This window comes from Podarcis tiliguerta, assembly GCF_965153285.1.
Source record: "Podarcis tiliguerta genome assembly, chromosome: 3".
Lineage (NCBI taxonomy): Eukaryota > Metazoa > Chordata > Lepidosauria > Squamata > Lacertidae > Podarcis > Podarcis tiliguerta.
Window position 1 is genome coordinate 46431573 of NC_139536.1, and position 19560 is coordinate 46451132.

General features: G+C 44.6%; 2 protein-coding genes and 1 long non-coding RNA gene across 4 annotated transcripts; 2 read left to right on the forward strand and 1 right to left on the reverse strand.

Annotated features, from left to right (window-relative positions):
• Positions 1–1370: 1370 nt before the first annotated feature.
• On the reverse strand, positions 1371–8337 carry SPRTN (SprT-like N-terminal domain). 2 transcript variants are annotated; one of them, XR_014509651.1, is made up of 6 exons: positions 7934–8337; positions 6847–6946; positions 5868–5996; positions 3651–3909; positions 2474–3403; positions 1371–2327 (listed from the first exon to the last, which is right to left on the reverse strand). XR_014509651.1 is itself a non-coding variant. In XM_083433915.1 (5 exons), the coding sequence occupies exons 1-5, from the start codon at positions 8197–8199 to the stop codon at positions 2688–2690; spliced, it is 1470 nt and encodes a 489-aa protein (XP_083290041.1). In that variant the 5' UTR covers positions 8200–8337; the 3' UTR covers positions 1371–2687. The 2 variants fall into 2 exon arrangements, 1 of the variants encoding a protein (XP_083290041.1); XM_083433915.1 differs by having other exon boundaries at positions 1371–3403.
• Positions 8338–8568: 231 nt separating this feature from the next.
• EXOC8 (exocyst complex component 8) lies at positions 8569–15500 on the forward strand (the record flags this gene model as incomplete). Its single annotated transcript, XM_083433901.1, has 2 exons — positions 8569–10116; positions 12312–15500. 2 exons carry the CDS (start codon positions 8569–8571, stop codon positions 12918–12920), a joined length of 2157 nt encoding a protein of 718 aa, XP_083290027.1. The 3' UTR covers positions 12921–15500.
• A 2083-nt stretch (positions 15501–17583) lies between these two features.
• On the forward strand, positions 17584–19268 carry LOC310674593. The gene is made up of 3 exons (XR_014509667.1): positions 17584–17777; positions 17812–18553; positions 18638–19268. It is a non-coding gene; the product is annotated as an uncharacterized lncRNA (long non-coding RNA).
• Positions 19269–19560: the final 292 nt, after the last annotated feature.

A 19560-nucleotide genomic window follows, 5' to 3' on the forward strand; every position in this document is an offset into this window, starting at 1 on the left:
TGCAAGGATTAGAACTGGAGATGCTAGCCTTTAGATCCATTCTTGCCATGTTTGCAACCGCTGGATTAGTGCTTTTAATCAGAGAATTGTGGATTTCTATAGCTCAGTCTGAATGCACAAAATTGCACAGTACTCACTAATATCTCGTGACAAGTCTCATATGCTCTCAGACTACAAATCTTGAGTGTTTCTTGCATAACGTGTTAAACAAGAAGTGCCTGCTTTAAGTTCTGCTTAATATTTTGATTTGCACAGTCAGTATTGCGAAGGATAGCCACAGAACAGTACTTTTAAAGATAGTTGCCTATTTGGCATGTGGGATAAATGAAGGGTGAACCCTCCTCTATTGCTCTTATATATTAACAGATGTTTTGGTAAAAAACACACACAACTAGTTGCAACCATCACCCATGTTTAGTTTACTATAAAGTGCACAAAAATTAAACTTGCATTTGCTTGCATTCCTTGAGAAGGACAGGTTTTTGCTATGCTCCACAATTAAGTAACTGGAACACAGGAACCCTAACAGGACATAGCAATTTTAAATGAGGTATTTTGGAGTATTTCCCTCAAAACTTGGAGATTGCACTGCGGCTTTTTTGTTGTTTTTAATTGCCCTGATAACAGTACAAGGCTTCTCAACTGTAAAGCGCTGATTAGTTCAGTGAGGGAATCCTTTACTAACTTTTGGTTAGTACTGGGTCTGATGACTTGAAGACACTCAGGCAACATATCCCCTAAAAGTGGGGCCAAGACCACAGATCCTCACCCGCTCACTGGCAGTAGCTCCTGGACCTTCTCCTCTCCTCAGCTGTCACTCACCTATCCAGGAGCCATTTCATCAATGTATTTGCTGCTGCTTCTCCTCATTGTTGAAGGCCACTTCTCAGTATCTTTGGCAATGACAAGAGGCATAACAGAACAGCCTGGTGAAATAACTGCTGGCTGAGCAGCAATAAGATGGTAGCTGCTGCTCCTTCTCCTCCTTGCCACTAGTACTCAGTTTCAGTAGCTCCAGTCAGTGGCGGGGTATTTGCAGGCACATGGACAGATCCTTGACCATGCTGATCACCGAGATCAGATGTCTCTTGTTACTTTACTGATTAAGAAAAAGTCTATCACAGAACCTCACATCAAATCACTGAAACAGTGTGGTCTACATCTGCAGGATACTTGTTACCAGTTGAATATATAGTCTGAATCACCACAATAACAATGTGGTGTTAATTCTCTTTAAACACAGTGAAAATAATACATTAAACAATACTGAATTCCATTAACCTGCACTGAATTTTCCAGCACCTTTAGAATTGGCAGATTTTGGAATTTCTAGCCCACTTTTATAGAACAGAACCCTGAATTTCAAGTGCTGTTTCTGAAAAGTTATTTTTATTAAAAATTTATCAGTTGGCTGTCAAATGCTCAACACAAGATACAACGTAATTGAAAGCTTCATTTACAGGCACACGTGTACCTAATAGTTGAAAAGGAGACCTTCTGGCTTGTGAAAAGAATTCTAGATATCTGACCAAATTCAACCATTGGGGGGTAAAAATGGAACATCCCAATTGTCAACAAGCAATCATGTTGACACCTGGGGCTCAGAAATGAACATAACCAGAATGGCATCAAGCAAAGGGATAATACATCCCAGATCTCTATCAACATTAGAACAGGCCATTTTTCCTGCTGAATGTATAAATTATTAGAATAAAACTGAACTCTAGGAAGTGGAGGCTTTTGAACAGCAAGCTGCTCTTCTATATCACTTAAAAAGTGAGACTTGTGAGATCTCAATCCATTCCAGAATTAGATGTATCTCATCTGTTTCAGACAGCCTGAGGATATAAACCATTATGTCACATATGGCTCCGCAAATATATGAAGGTATTTGTCCTACTTCATCTATCCCATCTTCTCTCACAAAACATTTCCCATAATCTTCAGACACATTAGCAGCATATATAGCAATGAGATGGGCCAATGAACAGTTTTAGGGACAGTGCCACAATCTGGAGACTTAACCCTCCCTCCTAGAACATTTTAAAGCTCTGTGAAAACTTCTCATGAGTGCAGCTTTAACCATCTCTATTTATTATAATAAAATGTCTCGCTTCCAGGAAATTAAGTCTGATTCAAATGTAAGCAAAGGTGAAAGTATATGAATTCACACATTTTGTATTCCGTTGATATTAAATGGCTCAAAAACAAAACAGTAATCTGCAAAACAGGCTTGAAAGTAGTTTTTGAGATAAAACAAACAGGTATTCTGAACGAGTGAATAGGCTTTTAAAAATAAGTCAGTTAAAAACCATGCATGTTTCTTTCTTTAGAACAGGCATAGGCAAACTTGGCCCTCCAGATGTTTTTGGGACTACAACTCCCATCATCCCTAGCTAACAGGACCAGTGGTCAGGGATGATGGGAGCTGTAGTCCAAAAACATCTGGAGGGCTAAGTTTGCCTATGCCTGCTTTAGAACAGAATTTGTTTCTCTCATGGCTATAAATATGTGCTGAAAGTTGGTGGCATTACTAGCACTATTCCAAGCTGAAGAAAACTTCCTTCACATAGAAGAGGATGTCATAAGTCCCCTCCCCACTCCCACCAAAATATGGAAGACAATAAATACACATGAAACACTCAAGATTGATAACCCCTGAGCAAAGTACTGTCTTAATGTCAGAATCATGTTAAGGTATCTTGGAGACAGGAATCTAGATGTTCATTAATTTTAGCTTCCAAAACTTCAGAACTGCAGACAGGGCAGGAAACTTTTCTGTTCTCATCCCTGGCAGAAGTAGCTGGCCTTTCTGAAGCTATTGGTTCATGCTTTCTCTTCAAAGAAGGGCTGGTCAACTCTGGATCTGTTTTTTGTATAAAGTATTTTTCAAAGGCAGCAGTGTCTTCCATTTTTGCCCGTTTTGTTGGTCCACCACTGGGTGTGCTGCTATTTCTATGAGATGAACTATGGGGTTTTGGAGTTGAAGTAGATGGTCCAGAAATGCTTTTTACTGGTGTCGTCTTCGAGGGTAAGTCCCATGTAACATTTATAGGGCTTGACTTTGATCTTCCTCCATTAAAAGAAACATGTTTAATGGGCGAGCCATTAACATTAGTGTACGCTTTTTTGTTAGCAACTGATATTTTAGGGAGTGTAACATAGGAAGCAAAGCTATTCTTATCACCTTCAGAAGGAAATGGTGAGGATATGCTTGCATTTTGAGGATTCGATCTTATCAGCCCAGAAGGTGAATGATGTTGCGAACTGAGCAGCAATCTGTTCTTATCGTTGCTTGGACTTGTGGTCCTCTCTGATGGTGACAGAGTGCTTTTTCCTCCAAGGATATATCCTTTTCCACTAAAAGGAATTAGGTTCTGCATATTGCCTCCGTTAGCGTTTCCTGCAAATACGTCAGAAATACACAGAACAATCACATATTTGGAAAACATTCACCAGCAGTACTCTATTACATCTCTAGGAGCGATCATTCATCAGAAAAATCTTTTCCCCCGCTTAACACTTTTAGTTATGTACTCTTCGGTTTATGCTATAAACCACCCTGCAATATTAACTGATGAAAAACAGTTACGATGCTGGTAATAACATCATCATCCTCTGCTGGTAATAACTAAATGATATTCAAGTACCTTTGCCATCAGCCAGGAATTTTGATTGTGGGACCTTCTCTTTGCCTTTCTTGGTGTAGTTCTCTGGCTCCTTGACCTTGGTATATGTACCTCCACACGTCTGTTGGTGCTCAGCCCACCAGAAGTCATTTGCAGATGGTGCTCTATTCATTGCACGCTTCACATAGCCAAAATACGGCTTTTTATTCTGACATGGACCATTGCATCGCCACCAGTGCTGGCGATAGGAATCCACTTCATCATGAAACTCATGATAGATCTAAACATAATCAACAAGTTTTTCTTAATGCAGAACATTCATTTCCATTTTGCGGTGACACCAGATTAACTCACAGCCCACCGTGAAGATTGATGGAATCAGGCCAACCAGGGCTTCCCAAGTCACTACAGGCAAGAGTTCCACATGGATATTGGAGCTGGCCCCAAACACAGAAGAAAATCAAACGGTATCTACTAACACCAGAATTCTGTGGTCTGTTTCAAATATCAAGGCCAAACCATGGTTTGGCAACTGGAGGTATTCAGGGGCTTATATGTTCAGTTCTAGGGACGCGGGTGGCGCTGTGGGTAAAAGCCTCAGCGCCTAGGGCTTGCCGATCGAAAGGTCGGCGGTTTGAATCCCCGTGGCGGGGTGCGCTCCCGTTGTTTCAGTCCCAGCGCCTGCCAACCTAGCAGTTCGAAAGCACTCCCGGGTGCAAGTAGATAAATAGGGACCGCTTACTAGCGGGAAGGTAAACAGCGTTTCCGTGTGCAGCTCTGGCTCTCCAGAGCAGCAATGTCATGCTGGCCACGTGACCCGGAAGTGTCTCCGGACAGCGCTGGCCCCCGGCCTCTTGAGTGAGATGGGCGCACAACCCTAGAGTCTGTCAAGACTGGCCCGTACGGGCAGGGGTACCTTTACCTTTACCTATGTTCAGTTCTACAGAGACACATGCTCATTTCTTGTCTTGCGATATTCAGAGTTTGCTGTAATGTCTGAAGCAGTCGAACGATGGCTATTGTTAACAACATTTGCATCCAAATTAGAATCTTAAACCCATTCCAAACCATAGTTGTTGTTTTTTATTTGAAAGTTATGATTAACAATAACCACAATTTTCCCAACTCACACATCGCACCATAGAGGCCTTCCAAAACCTGGTGCCCTCCAAATGTTTCAGACTACATCTCTCACTAATCCCAGCCAGACGTACTAAGTAGTGTTGTCCAAAACATTTGGAGGGCACCAGGCTGGGGAAGGCTGCTGTGGCAAATGATTCATGGGGCTTAGTAAGGGGGGGGCGGTTTAACAAATTTTTCTGTTTTGGATTTGATATATTTAATAAGGCTTGTTTGCCTGAGGGTAAGTAAAAATCTCACTCTTGGCTACTTTTGTCAGGGGAATTGGAACGTGGAGAAAGCTGGGGTAGTTAGGGGGAGAAGAGACGGAATGGTGGGCTACTGAGGAAAAAATACATGTCCTAGCTTTCATATCTCAGTTTCTAACACTGTTTGGGAGTGGCTGTGGAGGACAGAATGGCTGTAAGGTGCAGGAGTCTCTGGCAGCCTGCAATGCCAGGGGAGCAGCGAGAGAGCACTGCCTCACAGGGAAGCCCAAGCAACACCACAGCACCATAAGGGACTTAACTGGGGAAGAGGGCAGCAGTGTTGATTTTTATTGTACAAGAAAAGGCACAGTCTTGGAAGGGTATTGTACGATGGAGAAAACATATTCTCTTATATTAAAAGTTGCTTTAACCAAGATGTTCAGGGCGGCTTCCAAACGCCTTTCCCAGAGTGCAACTCTGGAGTGTGGCCTTCCGCCTGTGACACTGCACTTTAGTTACAACAAAGCAGGAAGTGGGAGAAGGATCACTATTCATTAGTGATACAGAAGGGGAGAGCCTGGAGAAGCTCCTGACAGCTAAACCATGATATGGCTGCAATGTCTGGACCAAGCCAGAGTACACACCAGAGATTCTCTATGCTAATTCAAGTTTTCTGGATTATGGCCAAAAAGTGCAGTTAACACCTTATCAAAATCAGAAGAAATCTGGTGATTAGCTTGATATATTTGATTTTACATTGCAAAACTTACTGATGTCAAAGTAACCACTGACTCTAGTGTGCTTGTTTGTCGCAGTATCTTTTAAATCTAAACATTTAAAAGATTCATTTTATATTCCAAAATCAGTTTTACAAATCTACAAACTAGTGTTTGTTACACAGAATGCTTACTGTAATATTGGCTCCAGTTAGGCGGTTTATCCGATGCATGTGTTTGCAGAATTCCGGGCCATGGGATTCATGATCTTTGTCATTATTAGTGACAAATAACAAGGCATGAATCATTTCATGTAACAGGGTCTGAAATTAAAATTATTACATGATTACTTAAATTGCTATGTCCTAACATAAAACATTTGATTACTTACTGTTAAGTTCGCTATGATAAGAAATGGTAGTTAATTAAAAAATAAACCTTAAAATCTTCTCGCTTCCAGTTTTCCATTCTCTGGGATAAGTCAGACATGATCCCAGCTTCATAAAACCATAATTTGGGACACAGACATTTGAAGGGCTGTTTCCTCCCACACCAATACTTCCATGTGTTAAGATCAGCAGCTGCTGCCTCTCTGGTTGTTACAGTATGCATCTGAGGGGCACCTGTTATGCAGCAAAGAGGGCTTAATACTCTCCCCCTTGAAACACAGAACAGTTTTGGGGATCAGCTGAAAACACACCTATTCCACCAGACATTTCAGGGGGAGCGGGGGTCGACCACACAGTTAGATTTTGATTGATTGCTGTGATTTTATCTTTTGGTGTGATTTTATCTGTTCCTTTTATTTTTAGGCTTCTAATTGTATCGGTTGATTTTAATTTATATTACTGCACCCTATGCTGGTATCACATAGAAATATTTTGTGAGAAATAAACACAATATTTCAAGGAGACATTCACATTATAAGTGGAAATAATGGGTAAAAAATACCACTAAAGGACATGAGAGGATGGAGAAGTCTCTGCAAGCAGCAAGGAGCTGCTTGCTTCTCCTGTCTTTGCAGAAGTAGCTGCAATATAAGATAGCTATTTACAGCACTGGTAAACATGTTTTTTTCCAAAACTACAAGATACATTTGACTTTGGGAATGTACACATCAGCTGCAAGAAATGCACATGTTTGGGTTCATATCTATATACAAAACAGGAATACCTCTACAAGATCCTTTCTTGGTCGCAACTTCAAAAGTGGTTCACTGAGCCGGATGGAGCACATTCCACCACGGCCTTCATAGCAGCAAACTCCAGCACACCTAGAAATACAAATAAAAAAGGCAAATTGTTTACTGAGACACAAACAATACTTGCTAAGCATTAGGTACTTTTATTAAACATTAGGTGCCCACTGCTAGTGGCTGGACTAGACCTCCTGAGAGGTAAGAAAGCAGGCACTTTCTCCAATTCTGTTACAATTCGGGTTAGAATATTTAGTTTACAAATAATGTTATCACACTGCAGCAAGTATGCTAGGAGACATAACAAGTTATTGATTTTTTAATTTGTGATACCATGCACTGCAGGAAACCTGCGGCCCTCCACATATTGTTGGATTCCAGTTTCATTCAGCATGGAGAATTGTCAGGATACAGCAATATCTGGGGGGTCACAACTCGCCCTCTCCTTTAAGAACTGCATCTCTCACAAAGGTCAGATAAAAGACAGAATACAACATGCTCCTCAAGTTGTAAACAAGCACCAGGAGCCCACACACAGTATACAAATACAGTGGTACCTCAGGTTACATATGCTTCAGGTTACATACGCTTCAGGTTACAGACTCCGCTAACCCAGAAATAGTGCTTCAGGTTAAGAACTTTGCTTCAGGATGAGAACAGAAATCGGGCTCCGGCAGCGCGGCAGCAGCTGGAGGCCCCATTAGCTAAAGTGGTGCTTCAGGTTAATAACAGTTTCAGGTTAAGTACGGACCTCCGGAACGAATTAAGTACTTAACCTGAAGTACCACTGTACAGAGAAGCTGTTTTCTGACTGTGTGCTTGTGAATACAGGGCTCATGCCACCTGGAACAAGACCAAAACTAGATCAAAGTCTCTTGAGTCAAAATGAGAGTACCTCTAAACATTTTTTGCAAACAAAAAACCACTATTATTATCATGATTTTTTTATCATTTGTTACCACCTCCCCCCCCCCCCCAGGTCCCAGAGCGAGTAACAGCCTTAAGGGCAACATTCAGGGCGATTCAGAGCCGCCTCTCCCTCGTCCCGCAGCGCCTTCCCCGTACAGCGTCATGCGCGGGCTCCACTTCACTTCCACGGCTGCCAGGCGGCCCCAGAAGAGGGTCTCGTTGAACTGCAGGAAGAGGCCTCGCACGTCGGGGCTCGGGTCCAGCAGCTCCCAGGCGCTGTCCACGACGGAGAGCGGCCGCGCCGGGGAACCGGGCGAGGCGGCAGGGGAGGCGGCGGCCACCGCCTTGGCCCCCTGAGCTTCCCCGTCCTCTGCCTCCCACTCCGCCTGCAGCCGGAGGGCCAGCAAGAAGTCGCCGTCCATCTCGCCCAGGCAGGATGTCAGCCAGCCGGCGGTGGCGAACTCTTCAAACTCGGGCGCATGCGCCAAACAACTTGCCCTAGGAGGAGCCCAGAGGCGCGCCTCCCTCCTCCCCCTCCATCCATCCCCATCCACTCTGGTTTCCTTACGCGCTTGCGCGGGGCCCCGCTAAGCCCGGAAGTGCCTCCCCGTGTGTAGCTCTACTCGCTGGGTCTGGTTCGCCGTTGCGCCGGCCGCTCCACGCCCTCTCTCTTCCGTCGCGCTCGCGAGGTCGTCAGCGTCCGGCGCAGGCGCTCTGGCGGCTAGGCGTTTGGCGCTGGCCTGCTTCCTCTCTGCCCCTCGCTCCGCTCTCTCGTTGCTCCGGGTTCGGACATGGCGCTGTCTGTGGGCGAGGGGGCTGCGGGCGGCGGCGGCGGGAGCCGTCTGAGGCGGCAGCTGGAGTCCGGCAGCTACGCGGCGGAGGAGTACGTGAAGCAGCTGTCTCAGCAGTCGGACGGCGACCGGGACTTGCAGGAGCACCGGCAGCGCATCCAGGCGCTGAGCGAGGAGACGGCGCAGAGCCTCAAGCGCAACGTCTACCAGAACTACCGGCAGTTCATCGAGACGGCGCGCGAGATCAGCTACCTGGAGAGCGAGATGTACCAGCTGAGCCACATCCTCACCGAGCAGAAGGGCATCATGGAGGCCGTCACGCAGGCCCTTCTGCAGCAGGCCAGCGCCGCCGACCGAGACGACCCGGCCCTGGGGGGCGCCCGGCGGGCCGCCGCCGACCCCCACACCAACCCCTTCCTAGCCCTCTCGGCCAAAGACAACGCTGCCAGCGACGAGGGCCGCCAGCGCACCCTCACCACCCTCCTGGAGAAGGTGGAGGGCTGCCGCGACCTGCTGCCCGAGAGCCCCGGCAAGTACTTGGTCTACAACGGGGACCTCGTGGAGTATGATGCCGACCACATGGTGCAGGTCCAGAGGGTACATGCCTTCCTCATGAACGACTGCCTGCTCGTGGCGGCGTGGCTCCCCAACCGGCGTGGCGCGTACCGGTACGATGCCCTTTACCCGCTGGATGGGCTGGCGGTGGTCAACGTCAAGGACAACCCGCCCATGAAGGACATGTTCAAGCTGCTCATGTTCCCCGAGAGCCGTATCTTCCAAGCGGAGAACGCCAAGATCAAGAAAGAGTGGCTGGAAGTGTTGGAGGAGACCAAGAGGAATCGGGTCCTCAGTGAGAAGCTGCGGCTGGAGCAGGAGGCCCCAGTGCGGGCCCCTCCCCCCTCCCCTCCAGAAGCCACCAATCCTTTTGAGGAGGAGGATGAAGAGGAGGCAACACCAGAAGAAGAAGTGGTGGATTTGTCCCTAGAATGGATTCAGGAGCTGCCTGAGGATCTGGATGTCTGCATCGCTCAGAGAGACTTTGAAGGGGCAGTTGATTTGCTAGATAAACTGAATGAGTACCTGGGAGATAAGCCTGTGACCCAGCCAGTCAGGGAACTACGAACAAAAGTGGACGAAAGAGTCCGACAGCTCACGGATGTGCTTGTGTTTGAACTTTCTCCAGATAGGTCTCTACGGGGTGGGCCTAGAGCTACCCGCCGAGCTGTTTCTCAGCTCATCCGCTTGGGTCAATCAACGAAAGCATGTGAACTTTTCTTGAGGAACAGGGAAGCTGCAGTACACACGGCCATCCGCCAGTTGCGCATTGAAGGTGCCACTCTGCTGTATATTCACAAGCTCTGCCATGTCTTCTTCACCAGCCTGTTAGAGACTGCAAGGGAGTTCGAGACAGACTTTGCAGGCAACAGTGGATGTTATTCTGCCTTTGTTGTCTGGGCCCGATCTGCTATGAGGATGTTTGTGGATGCATTTAGCAAGCAGGTGTTTGACAGTAAGGAGAGCTTATCCACTGCTGCCGAGTGTGTGAAGGTATGAGGAAAATATAGGCCCAAATGTGGGTGTATTATGCTGTCACACTTGCACTGGATGACCACAATTTCATTCTTATAACTACTTCAGTTTTCCAGATAATGTCATAGAATATAGGGCAAGGAGGAAATCAGTGAGTCATTTAGTCCAATTCCCAGTCCTGAAACAGGGTGTTCTGTTTGTAAAGAAGCTGTGTAAATAATTTATTGCAGTAGCTGCATTGATTATCCTGTACTCCACATTCCCCATCACTCGGAGCTTCTCTCCCTTATAATGTTAGAGTGCTTTTTGCTTAATTCTAAAGGAGAGCAACACAAGCATTTCTTGCTCTTCCAGCGTAAAGGAGCCCTTCCACTTTAAGATTAGGAAGAAAAGAAAGGGCGAATCGTGTGGCATGACTTTACAGATTTTGTCTATCTGATCAAAGTATATTTTGCTATATTTGGGCATTGAGACCTTCCGGAGTTGTTACTTGTTTTTCAGGAAAAGGCAGTCTGTACTGGATATCCAAGGTGCCTCCTTCCTACAGCCAGCAAAAACAGTGAGGAGTGTAGGTGCCCACACCCGCTTCCTGCCCTAATCATGTGGCAGTCCCAAATACACTAGGAACAGTAGTGGGCAGGCTGCTGTGGGGGATTAAAGGAGGGGGGAAACCATGTATGCCACCTTGAGCTCCTTAGAGAAAAAGGTGGAACAGAGATGCAGTAAATAAATAAATGTGTTCTGAGCAATTACTTTTACCCAAGTTTGAAGAAGTTTGCCTGGACAGAATTGCTCCGCAACCCGCTCCTCCAGTGAGCTGCCCTGATTAGTGGGAAAAGGTGATCTCATGTCTTTGCTTTATCTAGGTGAAGGAGACTGTTGTGGCTGATCCTATCCTGCCAGGAAAGAGACAGCCTGGATAACCTTGTGTTACCTGCTGCTCTGTCCAATGTGATACAGCAAGGGTAGTGAACCTGTTGTCCAGGGTCTGCTTGTGACCTCCAGATGTCTCTGGACTCTCTTTAAGCCATATCCCTTTTGCAGGCCATACTCCTTACCTGCTCTGCTCCACATCCTCCTTAAATGCTTTTGCCTGGTAGAAATGTATTACAGTGGATGCTCAGGTTGCGAACGTGATCCATGCGGGAGGCACGTTTGCAACCTGCAGTGTTTGCAACCCGCAGCGCCGCGTCTGTGCACACACAGGTCACACTTCTGTGCATGTGCAAAGCACTGGAACCCAGAAGTAACCCGTTCCGGTACTTCCGAGTTCGGCATGGTGTGCAATCCGAAAACACACAACCTGAAGTATCTGTAACCCAAGGTATGACTGTATTGACAATGCCTCCTGCTTGCCTGGATGGAGAGATGTGTAGAATCGCCAAGTTTTGTGTTGTTGGGTTGCAGCTTACTATACAAAAGTAAGGGTCACAGCCATTGCTCGGGCCCTTTTGTCTCTTGTCATGCACATCACCGGCATATGACACCCCCCAAAAGGTTCTTCACAAGGGGATGCAACCCTCTGGATAACAAATGTTTCCCACTCTGGGATACAGACTGCCTTTTTCTGAGGGCCAGAATGGTAAGGATTAATGCTGGGTCACATCTTCTCCATAATGTATATAGTGTTAGAAACTCGGATAGAAAATCTAGGAGCCAAATGCCTTCTGGGACCTGGATTGTGGGCACCAAAACAGAATGTCTAGTTGCCACTGGGCGGGGGGGGGGCGGGCGGTCAGCAACATGTTTTATTTAATATTTTGATAACCACGAATTAGTACACAATTCACATAAGTGACACATTGTTAATATCACATTTTTAGCAGAAATGACATGTTTAATTTGGTGTTTACAATAAAAATATTGGTACCATACTTCAGTTTTCAAAACACTATACTCTTTATTGTTAAACTCCTTAACATATTGTCTATCTTTAACATACACTTTGAGGCTTCAAAGCACATATATTTCAGTAATCCTCGTGTGTCAGTCAGGCGCAAAAAATGACACCCTGACTTTTTGAGGTGCTCTCAGATGGAAAATCTTTAAGGTACAAAATGTGCCTGGCGCCCTGCTCATTTCGAACCCTGAATGTATGTCGTGTTTTTCGTGGTGTTCATAATGGGGTGATAGTTATCTTATCTTTTAGAGTGTCTCTGTTGTGCAACTGCTTAAAGGTGTAGTAAAATTAATCATGTAACTTGTTATTGAAGGTGGCAAAGGAACACTGCAAGCAGCTCAGTGATATTGGCTTGGATCTGACCTTCATCATTCATACCCTGCTAGTGAAGGATATCAAAGGGGCTTTGCAGAGCTACAAAGATATCATAATGGAGGCTACAAAACATCGTAACTCTGAAGAGATGTGGAGGAGAATGAACTTGATGACCCCTGAAGCTTTAGGAAAACTTAGAGAGGAGATGAAGAGCTGTGGTGTGACCAATTTTGATCAGTACACTGGTGATGACTGCTGGGTAAATCTTAGCTATACTGTTGTGGCTTTCACCAAACAGACCATGACCTTCTTGGAGGAAGCTCTCAAACTGTACTTCCCAGAGCTGCATATGGTTCTGCTGGAAAGTCTGGTGGAGATAATCCTTGTGGCCATCCAGCATGTTGATTACAGTTTACGCTGTGAACAGGACCCTGAGAAGAAAGCATTCATCAGGCAGAATGCATCTTTCCTTCATGAAATTGTCCTTCCTGTTGTGGAGAAGAGGTTTGAGGAAGGAGTAGGGAAACCGGCTAAGCAGCTGCAAGATCTGAGGAATACTTCGAAACCGGTGCGTGTTAATCCTGAAAGTACTACCTCTGTAGTGTGAAATGTATTCTCTCATTCTTTTAGTATAACATGTCATGTATACATGTGCACATTTTCAAACATACATTAACATTCCCTTTAACTAATTATGCCCTAAAAAAAAAAGACAAAGGGAGAAGAATTCAAGCAAGTACTTTAGTAGACGAGCCACATCTAGTATATTTTCCTCATGGTCTGGTTGTGGCATTTAGATAAAGGAGCTCATCTAGTGTCAAAGTGTGTTTTGGTCCAAAGGCTAATGAACTATTTAAATATAATTAGTATGATCAAGAATAGCTTCTGATAAGTATTTTACAGAAGTATAAATGATGAGATACACCTAGTGCTTCTATTATATTGACCTTCAGAAAAAGAAGAATCAGTTTGAGAAACAAAAAGCAAATTTGCATACTTCCCTCTTTGATAACTTGAAAAAAGGTTGTAAAAACTACAGCAAATGCTTCTTTTCAAAAATTTGTGGCTTAAAATTCTTCTGAAAATTAAAACTTGGCAGGAGCATGGAATTCACAGTCTTACGTGTAGCAGTTCCTGTGTGCATTACTGATTCTTGGTAATGATAAATCTGTAAACGTAAATGATGGTGGTCAAATACAAATGCCGTCGAAGTCAAATCCTGTCTCATTTGTGGCAGGTGAGAATTGGATTGAATGTGCAGTTGCTACACGGACTGTTGTTCCACTTGGGGATTGTTTTTTGCAGTTTTGTCACAGCTCCTTAGCAGCCATAGGGCCAAATCTGTTGTTCATATTTCTAAAAAAAACCACCCAAACCTGCATTGTTAAATTAGCTGTAGGAAGTGCTGTGTCAAAAACATGCACACAATTCCATTATGGCCCTCTATACATTTTGTGGGGGGGCTTGCCACCAGATGTGTTAATTGAAGGAAAGGTGTATCATTGAATCTAGGTTGATAACTGCTTATGTGATCAACAAGAATAATGACTTGAAAACAAATAAAACAGAGAATAGTTTTACATGTTGCCAAATCAGCCTGATAAAGGGAACCTCTGGAGAATTCATGATATGAAAAACTACCCATTTGTGATCAAGTGATGAAGGGTACACCAGGGGTGAGAAGTGACCTTGTATAAATAGCAAGGAGCTTTTGAGTTACCATAAGTGAAAATTAGGGTTTGGGAGTAGAGGCACGTGTGCAGTAGACCATGAAAACCTGTAGGAACTGTAACCAAGGCCTATTCCTAGCAGGCTCATCTGTAGCTCTGCACACAGTATGATTGTGTATAATGTAGGTAGAGGGTTTTAGGTTTTTATTCTTTTCAAGCATAGGTAGGTGTTATGTCTGCAAATTTAATACTGCCTAACATATTGTGAAATCCCCACCATGTTGTACACTGGGATTGCATAATTGACACTGAACCATAGTTAATGACACCAGGGGACATTTTTCCATGGACTATAAGAAGAAAGAGCTAATGTTCTTTAAAAAGATGTAAAATAAAACGTCTGGATTGTATGCTGAAAAGTATTAAAGGCCTTAATTCACAATTGTGGCCTTTGGAGATCTGTTCCCTCTGGTCTTGAGAACTGGTTTCACCATAAAAATGATAAAGGAAGCATAATTGTGAGAGTACCGATAGTTGCCCCCCCCAAAAAAAAGTAATATGAAAAAATTACTTCCTTGCCCAGCACTGTAGAAATGTTTGGTCCAAATAGTTGCTTGATATGATGCAGCTCTGTGCCCTCCAGATATTTTAGACTGTAGCTCCCATCAGCCTCAGCCAGCATGGCCGTGGTGGCCAGAACAGATGTGAGTTTAGTCCAAAACATCTTGAGGGCATCTGGTTGGAGAAGGGTGGCGCAATGCATAGTGTTGTGGGGCAAGTCACATCTTGCAAATGATTAATTTTGCCTCTCGCTGACAGTGGCTGGATGGCAACGGGGCTCAGCTGAGTGTGACTCATGTAGTGCAATTCATCTTCCTTTGATCACTAAAAGAGTGTGGTGTAGAAGATGCTTAGTGTGGGGATGTGAAATACATGGCCCTCTGGAAGTTGTTGAACTACAACTCCCACAATCCATTGGTCATGCTGGCTGGGCCTGATGTGATTTGGGAGTCCAACATCTTCTGGAGGGCCACGCATTTCCCATCCTCGCTTGAACGTATTGTTTAATATGCATTCATGGTATATGGGCAGTTATGCCAAAGGATAGTCGGTATAATTATTTGCTCTCTCTTTCTGTGTGTGTGACACACAAAACAGCTTTGCAATCTCCAGTCATTGTATGTATGATTTTTTAAAAAATACACACAAGAAAATCCCCCTCAGGACTGTTCATCCAGCAGATTGAAGAAGCTGCCATTTAATTAACAGAGAAACTCCTCATTGGGTGTTCAGTAGACTGCTGAAGAGGGGCCCACTGAACTATGTTTTAGAGCAATTCTGGGTTTCTGACGAATAACAAATAGTCCTGGTGCTTAGTAACTTACAATTCTGTTTGTATCATGCCTGTGAATGTATGGAGGCCAAATTATTTATGAATGAGAATAATGCCTAAACATGCAGACTGTATTTGTATATTAACACAAATGACTGGATTAAAAAAGTGTGCCCTAACAATCTTTCAAATTGTGTTTTGTCTTCTTAAGCCTCTGTATGTGTATGAACAACGAGCATTAGACTCTGGGGTAGGAAGGCTAGAAAAAGACCTCTGCTTGGGACCTTAGAGAACTACTCCAGTCATAGTAGACTGTAATGGTCTAGGTGGAGCAATGGTATGTCTCAAGACAAGGCAGCTGCATATATAACAAAGTAGTTATGTTTATTTGTTTGCTGTGTTTTCATCCCACTTTTCAGGTAATTAAGTGTCTCTCAAAACACCTCTCATCAAGAGAGACAGAAAGAGAAGCTGGCCATAGCTTACATGCCTCATCTAGCTTACAAACTTCAAAGAGACACAAGGATGGGGAAAGGCAGAGGAGGGAGATCAGTTCTTCAAGGCCAGACCAAAGTTTTGAACCACAAGCATTCATATGCATTGGGGCCAGGTTCAATCTAATGTTCATTGTGTTCTTGCTTGAATAGCAATCAATGGATCTTGCTCCTCTGGCTGATGGATGGGGCCAGAGTGCCCTTTCCTCTTGCTTTTGCATCCCACAGTCATTCATCAGTGGGAGCACAGTGTTCTTTCTGGCAGGGAGAGGGGAAGAAAGTCACCTGCAGCTGCTCTGTCTTTGGCCAGTAGGTGGGACCAGGTTGGTTTCCCTCTTGCCACAATGGTCTTCCTTTGCTGATGACAGAGGTCAGAACTCTGCAGCATTGTGTCAAGTAAGCCCTGATATGGAGTATTGAGCACATGGATGTGTGTGTATTTGGTAAGAAAGCAAGGTCATCCAAGTCTGCCTTAGTTATTAAACAAAACCCATATTTTAAAAATTGTGCAGAGTTACACCAATTACCCTAGTTCCTGATCTGCTCCAGTGATCAATGGTATGCCACATAAACACCGTTTGTGCTGTGACTTCCATGCTATAATTAGGAGCGGGGGAAATGGCATGGGATTCTGCATATTGCACAGCCTACTGCCCATGCTCTCTCCATGCATGTTTGCTGTGCGGAGACACAGGATGACATGAATAGAATTTTGGTTCATAAAGCGCAATGATCCTATGAAAGTGTCTATTCCTTTTGTAAAGCTATGTTTACTAATTGCAATCAGACATAATGGCTAAATAGAGCCCCCGGGATCAGAAGCAGTATACCCCTGAATAGGTGATGCTGGGGATGAACTTAAGAATGGCATTGTGGTCTTCAGGACCGTGTGCGACTGAGCATAATACACTTCCTTTCAGGCCCTTACTTTCCTCATATCTTTACACACTCAACAGCTGTAGATAAGCTCTCCTGTCAAATACCTGCTTGCCTTAATGCATCCACAGACGTTCTCATAGCAGGTTGTTCCTGTATGTGAGTGTCCAAAGACTGAATTGGAGATAGATTGCTCAGCTAGACTTTGGTGTGGCTCAAGCTTGCGAATCCTTATGTTCTTAAATTATTATTAATATATATTTATTTATAACCCGCCTTTTCCACTGACAAGAAGTCAAAGTGGCTTACAGATAAAAATAAGAACAGCTAGAAACAAAGAAGAAGTCATTTTAAAAGAACTAAACATTGATAGAATTAAAATTATAGATAGGCAGACAGACAGACAATACAAATACAGTGATACCTCTACTTATGTTCACCTCTGGTTACGTATCCTTTGGGATATGTGTGTGGCAAACCAGGAAGTATTGCGCTGCGTGTGCTTGTGCAGAAGTGATAAACCGTGCCGCGCGCATGCGCAGAAGTGGCACCTTGGGATCCAACTGGATCTCTGGAATGGATCCCGTGCACAACCGGAGGTACCACTGTACAATAAAACAGCCCGGCACCAGTCCTTCCATTAAAAGCAGTCAGTTTCCTAAAGCCTGACAGAGCAATAAAGTCTGAAACACAGCGAGGAGGGAGCCAGTCCAGCTTATATAGGGAGGGAGTTCACCAAGAATGTCTTCTCTTGCATCCCTATCAAGCATCCCTGTGAGGGTGGCAGAACCATGAGAAGGGCCTCCCCTGAAGTTCTCAAAGCTTGGGCAGGTTTGTATAAGGGAATATGATCTTTCAGATCACTTGAATCTAAGCCAGGAGTCAGCAATTTTTAGGAGGTGATTGGACTGGATCTGGCCCCCGGGCCTTAGTTTGCCTACCCATGTAGGGCTTTATAGGTCATATCCAGCACTTTGAATTGTTTCTGCAAACAAACTGGTAGCCATTGGAACTGTGGCAACCAGGGAGTCATAAGCTCCCTATAAGCAGAGCTAGTCAATAATCTGTGAGGTGGTTTGGGGAACGCTGATGTCCAATATGCTGAACATGCATATACACAACTAGGGCAAAAAAGCCCCAGCACCAGCATGATTCAACAAGCTGGAGGCCAGAAGCCTTCATTATTGCAATATTCACTTGATAATGAGGGCAGCCATATTGTGTGCACCCAAGTTCTTCTTGTTGGACTATATTAATTGTATTTATGTTTCTCATTGAAGCTTGAAAGAACACATTAAGTGCTTATAGAAGTAGTGCTATAACCTCCAGATGAATGAAATTAGCTGTGTCTACCATTTACATGCCCGTCACTTATTCATTTATTTGATCAGTATAATTGCTTAGAGGAGCAGTTAATTGGAAAGTGCCATGTATTTGCCTTCTCTGAGGAGAGATGGTTATTGAGTGTTTTGCTGCAGGGCATTAATTCTAATATTTCTGACAGCTTTGGAATAAAGGCGGGGAGCTTCATCCCTGAGTTATAAATGGAGAGGAATATTGCTGTTTCTTTAACCAGTTTTTTCCTGCCTTCCAACAAAATTGGTCTTATTTCATGTTCACCATGCAAAAGCCATACATGTTGAAACTCAGCTATCTCTGATACTGATGATCAATTATTTTTTGTTTCATATCTGCCCCTAATTTGGTTCAGCTGGTGATGGACTAATTGTGTGGATGATTTTAAAACAAATGGTCTTTCTATAAATACATGAAGAAAATAATAATTCGCCTGATCTCAAATCAGCAATTCTGATCCCCAGAAGCTGCTTTAAATGATGTTGCCTCCTCAAACCCAAATCCCATCAAGGTTTGTTGTTGCTGTTGTTTAGTCATGTTCGACTCTTCGTGACCCCATGGACCAGAGCACGCCAGGCACTCCTGTCCCATCAAGGTATACTAGCATTAAAAGGAAAAATATTTAAAGCAACATTGGTATGCCTATAAAACCAGGCAATGTTCAAGATCCCTAGCACATTGTTCCCTGCAGCTTTTGAAGGTGTGATGTGAAGGAGGTTTGCTGGAGCCAAGGGCTGGTTAGGAATAATTTGATTCTCAAGGGCTCAGCTTTTGCTAGAAATGAGATGAACTAGATGGTTTAAATTACTCCTCCTCGGTAGTAAATAGTCTGTGTCACAGTGGGCTATAAAAAGCACTGTTTTGCCAGAGGTTCTACAAAGGATGTGTTAGAGAAAATGGTCTCGGGGGTGAAGATCTTACCTTGAAGAGGTGGAGGAAAAGCATCTTCAGCCCTGGGCATTAATAGCACTCACATTTTCCCTCCCCAATATTCCCCAAGTCATAAAAGATTCGTAGATATTATGTCACCATGTTTCTGAGGTTCCTTTCCTTTATTCTCTCTGACCAGTTGAAGAATATTGGGGTGAAGGCTGTGTGTGTCAGAGAGACAAAAAGACAGACAGACCCAACCGCTGGCCAAGTAGGAAATGTCAAAGACCACCCACTAGGGCTGGTCCACTACATTTTGCTGAGATGAAGGCAGAGGCATAGTGTGCAGGGGCAGGGGGCACTGGGCGCCATACCACGGGGGGGGGGGCAGCACTTACCGAGCCCAAGCCACGTGTCTCTCCCGGGAGCGATGCGGTGGCTGAGGCGCCTGCAGGCTTTGCGCTGCTTTTTGACCAGCGCAGGGCTGGAATCTGCCTTCCGCTTCCTCCTCAGCCACTCTCCAGCTGAGGGGAAGGTGGCGGGTGGACTCCCTACAGGCTCCACGCTGCTTGAATAAACAACACAGGCCTGCAGGGTACCGGAGCAGAATGGGGCTCGGGCACTGGGATTCCTGTGTGCCCCGCACTG